Source organism: Hakea prostrata, chromosome 2 (genome assembly GCF_041222555.1).
Source record: "Hakea prostrata isolate BN-2017 chromosome 2, UWA_Hpros_2, whole genome shotgun sequence".
NCBI lineage: Eukaryota > Viridiplantae > Streptophyta > Magnoliopsida > Proteales > Proteaceae > Hakea > Hakea prostrata.
This window is the reverse complement of record NC_142601.1, coordinates 6,134,986-6,141,171: the sequence shown is the minus strand read 5'-3', so window position 1 is coordinate 6,141,171 and position 6,186 is coordinate 6,134,986. Positions and strand designations below refer to the sequence as shown.

General features: G+C 36.3%; 1 protein-coding gene across 3 annotated transcripts in view; it reads right to left on the bottom strand.

The window, feature by feature from the left end:
• Positions 1 to 3,196: 3,196 nt before the first annotated feature.
• Positions 3,197 to 6,186, bottom strand: part of LOC149023477 (ABC transporter G family member 28-like) — a 109,529-nt gene continuing 106,539 nt past the window's right edge. For 2 of the 3 annotated variants that reach the window (XM_089144007.1, XM_089144009.1), the window contains one exon: positions 3,200 to 4,118. In XM_089144007.1, coding sequence (XP_089000133.1) covers positions 3,962 to 4,118 — 157 coding nt within the window. In that variant the 3' untranslated portion in view covers positions 3,200 to 3,961. Of the gene's footprint in view, positions 4,119 to 6,186 lie in introns of all 3 variants that reach the window. The other variant, XM_089144008.1, reaches the window with a different exon arrangement.

The following is a 6,186-nucleotide window of genomic DNA, read 5'->3' as shown; positions in this document are numbered from 1 at the left end:
ACGGTAATCATCCATCGCCATGGATGTGCCTTTCATAACTCGAAAATTCAGATGCAGACGGCCTTACCATCGCTTGTCATTGGAACCGATCAGTGCCAATTTATGATCTTGGATTGTATTGGAATCCTTCAGAGTTGGTCTTTAAGAACACTGTAATCAACTCTCAGATCCATCAGGGGAGCTTTCTAGGGTTTTTAGGTTTGTTCCCTAGCATGTCTTATATATTTTTCGAATCAGATGATTCAAATGTAGATTCATGAGGGTAGTTCTGTAGTGCTGTGACCAAACGAGAACTCCACCCGAAATTGAAGAATTTGTGTGCCTTGATGCTAGGGAATTCTATCAAGAAGAGGTAATCCGATCAAATAGCTCATCTCAAGCCTTCGATCATTGACTGGGATAGGTGTCAACTTCTTTAAAGTCAATCATCCAAATGAAGCTACAAGAAAAAACCTGGGTTGTGCTGATTCCATTAAAGTTTGTGAACATTTGTTTTTAAGGATAAATACTGATGCCTTTCGTATTATAATTACAACGTTATCTCTATTTTTTAGAAATACTATGCTGGATTTCACTATTGCCCCCTACTGTTAAGAGCCAGATGACATCATGGAGATAACGTTAACCAGGTTCTGAAAATACCAAAAATGATCGTTATAAAGGGTTTATTATTAATAAACGAACCCAGGGTTAGTAGGGCCAACGGCGGGCGTGGCGGGCCAGCGCCGGCCGGGCCGACATGGACAAAAAGGTAATAAAATTAAAAAGGGTATATGTCACTTATCTCACCTCTTCATTAACCAAATGACACTTGGATTCCCTTTTAGTTGGATAATATCACTTACTACTTCTCCTACTTGGTAAAGTTATCAAATGCCTCTCTTTTGTTAATTTTTTTTCTTTTAATTTCTAATTTAATTGTTAATTATTTTTCTAAAACCCCAAATTACCTTTAATTAAAAAATATTTTAGTTTAAAATCCCAAATTACTCTCAATTTAGCATAGTAGTTGAAAGTTGAAATCCTAAATTATCCTCAATTAATATTATTATTAAAATTCCAAAATACCATGAATTACTTTAATGGCTATAATCTTAAATTACCTACAATTAGATTTATTCCAAAACCCTAAAATATCCCTATGTCTTTTAATGTAGATATATTTCTTTTATTAGGGAAAAAAGAAAAAGAAAAGAAAACTAAGAAAGACGTTTAATTTTTTATTTTTTAAAATTCTAATGAAAAAGAAACATATAAATTAAATAATATATGGATATTTTGGGATTTTAATGATAAATTTAATTGAGGGTAACTTAGGGTTTTAACTACTAAAATAATTAAGGATATTTTAGTTTTAATAATAATATTAATTGAAGATAATCCAAGATTTTAAGTATTATAGTAAAATAATTTAAATTTTATATTAAGACATAATTTTAAGAGCAAATTGCACTGGCACCCCAAAATGGATGTTTTAAAGCATTGACACCCCACTTTTTGTTTGAAAAACTAAGACACTTTAATTCATTAAACACTTAAGTCAATCATGTTAGTAAAATAGTTAACCCACCGTGTATTTTTCTTTAATTCCAAAAAACCACTGGAAAAAAAAATACCCTTACCCAAATAATTTGACCTAATAATATTAATCTGAGGGTATAATTTTTCGTATTAACTAACCATTTTAACATAATATGACCTATGTGTTTTTTAAACAAAAAGTCAATGTTTTAAAGCCTCCATTTTGGGGTGCCAGTGCAATTTGCTCTAATTTTAATTACATGTAATTTGGGGTTTTAAAAAAGTTAATAGAAATGAGGTGTTTGATAACTTTGCCAACTGAGAGGGGAGGTAAGTGATATTATCCAACTAATAGGGGGTTCAAGTAGACCTGTAAATGGATCGGATTCGGCTTGGATACATTAATATCCAAATCCGATTAGCAAAACCGCTATTTGAATCCGGTAGAAATTTGGAGAAGGCATTCGAATTCAAATTCAAAACTTTATTGGATATCTGATAATAATCCGATCCAACAAACTATCCAATTATTGATTGGTTTTTTTCTTTCCTTTTCCGATTTACAATTTCTGGTTACCGATTACCAGTTTCCGAGTCCATTTATCAGCCCTCTTTCGAGAAAAATATTTAATACTTTACTCTAACCGGATAATTTTTTATTTCCGACTACCGGTTTTTGAATCCAAATTATCATCTATTTTCAGAGAAAAAATGTTGAATACTTTACTCTATCCGGATATTCCGATAAGTAATTAGGGGTATAAACGGACGAGGGAACCAACCACACCAAAGAACGGAACCACGGACAGCCCGGACGGATGATAATCGAATAGACGAAAAAATAAATGGCAAGAATATAGACAAGTCCCCAGGACATCACCACTACCGAGGTTAGGTCAAAAAGAATTAACAACAGAGTTATTTTAGCAGAAACTAGAAAAGCACGATTCAGTAAAAAATATATAAATAAGAAAACAAACCAAAAAGAACTAATCGGATAATTTCGGGCGGAAGAGGGTAACCTCCGCATCCAAGTATCGGACGGATTCGGATACCTCTAAACGGATGCGGATGCGAATTCGAGAGCGGATTTCGGTTATCCATTTACACCCCTATAAGCAATTATCCAAATCCGAATCCGGTTGCTTAACGAACGGATACGGATATTTTCCGATAAGAAAAATTTTGGATACGGACACCCTTAAACGAATACGAATGCGAATTCGAGGCAAATTTCAGCTATTTATTTACAAGTCTAGGTTCAAGTGCCCTTTGCTCAACTAAGAAGGGATGCAAGTGATATTCACCCAATTAAAAAAGGAAAAACAATCTAATTTAAAAAAAATAAAAATTAAGGACAAATTCATCAAACACCAGAGATACTTAAAGACACCAAATCCTATGTTGATTTCCATGTTGCCAAACACCATTTCGATACATGTTAATAATGCTTCAATGCATACTTGATCACGCAATGATCATTTTTGAATTTTATATATGTTTCTGGTTGGGCTAATACCAGTTGTAGAGGAGCTTCATTTGGACCCAGAGTGTTTACCCAGTGCGCCAGGTTTATCTGTGAAGAAACTCCAGGATAGAAATTCTATCGCTTGTACTTTCACTCTTTACATCCATACTATAATGTAATATAATATTTCTCACCTGGCTCCCAAAAAAAAAAAAGTTAAAAAATTCTTGTATTTAGTAAGCACAAGCTTGGCAATGTAACTTTTGGCACTAAAAGGGTTCCAGTCTTTGAATTATTGAACATTTACATGATAAAATTCATGTGCATCATCACCTGTTCTGTCAAATACCAGTAAGGAAACAAGAACACAACAAGATACTTATTAGAACAGTCCAACATGACTCATAATTTGGTGAACTTAACCCACCAACCCCACCTCACTTTAATTTTAACAGAAAATGCTTCATATATCAACCAGATTTATGCTTCCTCTTCCTTGTGGTTAAGTTTTTTTTTCTTCTCTTCCCTTAGGACAATTTCATAGATTCATTGGATTACAAAACAAGCAAATGTACACATAAAAACCTGGGTTACCCTGTCCACCATCGATGCATACATCCAAAAAAGCAAAGGATAAAGAAACCATCATAAAAAATAGTAGAACACTACTGCTTTCCCTCCCACCTCCAAGCCTCAGTAGTAGGCAGAGAAATACCCCATGCATGGAAAGTATTTCACTCAACTGGAATTGCCATTTTAATCAATTTTAATGATCATAGCCATCAAATTCTATAATACAATGTGCCTTCATGTTGACAAGCTTACAGAATTAACGGTCATGTTTAGATGCCGGTGCCGTTTGCCAGTGGTTTCCGAGAAAGATGGGGGATGGTGGGAAGCTACCAATTCAGAACCACCAAAACTGCTGTCATCTCTTGTACAAAAAATCACCATAACAATTATTCTCTAGGCTCACTTCTTTTTGAAAGTAACCAAACAAAAGAGTGCTGCTGCTCGACTAACTGTACCAGTGACCCCAAGGAGGATTAGGCACTGATTCCAATCATTGACATCATAACCACTAGCCATGAGTGAACCACAACGAGTAATCAACCACACTCCTGAGTACCTGGAAATGTGGAACACATGGTGAAAATTGTGCATGATTTACAAACATTACAAAATATTGAACTAATATTACACACAAAACCTACTTTTATATTGCAATCACTAGTAAACCAAAGACTTTCTCATTTTATTTCCTTTTTGCAGCGTCAGTACGAAATTTTGTATTGGACCTCTGGTATGACTATTTGGCAAGAGAATCTCTCTTTATGTATCAAATCTTGAAGCCTATTAGATGTTCAACAAGTTTTGTGAATGAAAGAAATCTTTGCTTCAATGACCATGTGAGAAACAGAACTATCGTGAGAGATGGTGTAAACATCATTAGAATTCTGGGGATGATCAAGTGGGAGGATCTGCTCCCCTTTTCCTCCGCTTCTGAAAAAAAGTGCAAGATTGATTTCTGAATTCCTACCATGCTCTCAACCTCAGTAGAATACAGTTAAAGTTCTGCTCCTCCCCCCTTCCTATCTACCTTCCCCCTTTTGGGGTTTTGGTATAAATTTTGTACCCATATACCCCGAGGGGATCTTTAGAATTACCACTGCTTAGCTTTCCATTCACGTCTGAAGTATGAATAACAGTCCCTCCTCTTTGGAGCAAGGAGTGGTTCAAGTTCTGTCGGTGCTTCAAACAATTCTGTTCTGTCTTCTCCATACCATGTTTCTAGAACCCGAGGAACTACTGAATTCAATCACTTGTTGCCATTACTCTTCAGTTTTGTATTGAGGTCTATCCCGTAGAGGCACTCAAATTGGATCAGTGATCAATTCTTAGGTTTCATCGTAACCTAATTGGTTACTTACAACTACATAAATCAATAGTTCAAAGTTCGAACTGCACCAAAAAGGTAGGGCATTTTGTGATATCCACTCGCGTCCAAACCTGAAACCTAATTGCAGGCCCGAAGACTCGTAGATACAGTGCTAGGAAGTTGTGATCCATCCAGTTAGAGACCACGGGATCAGAATCCAGACCCATGGATTTGGATGGTGGAGAACCAGGTTCTACAGCCATATTAGAGAAAGATAGAAGGAAGAGTTCACACTCAGACAGAATGGGAAGATGGATTGCAAGCTTCCGAAAATTGAGGTATGAGTTTTGGAGTCTTCCAGAGGTTTTCTCTCATGTCTGGAACCACCCTGGACCATCCGGCCCTTCTGTTCATTGACAGCAGGGGGCGGTTTGTTGGCAACCAACCGCCTAGACGACTCGGTTGGTTGGGCACATCTAAGAAAAACAAGGTATTTTGACCCTTGAGCCCCCTAATTAGTAGCTTAAACTCTAGTCTATGAGTTCATTCAGTCACTAGGCTGTTGAGAGTTCCAAAGTGTTGAAAGAAACGATTGTGGTGAATGGCTTATTGATCCATGATCTCAAGCCCTCTATTTATAATTAAGAGGAAAGTAAACTATTACAAGGAATAGAAGTTTACATGAATGCAAACTCTAATTTAACTCCTATACAAACTCTTATTAGACTCCTAATAGAATCCAACACTCCCCCTCAAGTTGAGGCATAGATATTAGTCATGCCTAACTTGCCTACAATAGGAAGGAAATCTCTTTCTTTCAAACCCTTAGTGAAAACATCTGCTACTTGGTCTCCAGATCTTACAAAAGGCATGCAGATAAGTCCTTGTTCCAACTTTCCTTTGACAAAAAACCTGTCAATTTCAATGTGCTTAGTTCGATCATGTTGCACTGGATTATTAGCAATACTAATAGCAGACTTGTTGTCACAATATAACATCATAGGGTTTGGAACTTGGACTCCAATATCTTGCAGCAAGCCTTTCAACCATAGTAGCTCACAAACTCCACGAACCATAGCTCTATATTCAGCTTCGGTACTAGATAAAGCTACCACATTCTGTTTCTTACTTCTCCAAGTAACTAGATTACCTCCAACAAAGGTACAATAACCTGAAATTGACTTCCTGTCTGGAGATCTAGCCCAGTCTACATCAGTGTATGCTTCTACTTTTAGATTATCGGTGGGGGATAGAAATATTCCTTTTCCAGGAGTTCCCTTCAAATACTGTAGTATTCTGGTAACAGCCTTCATATGAG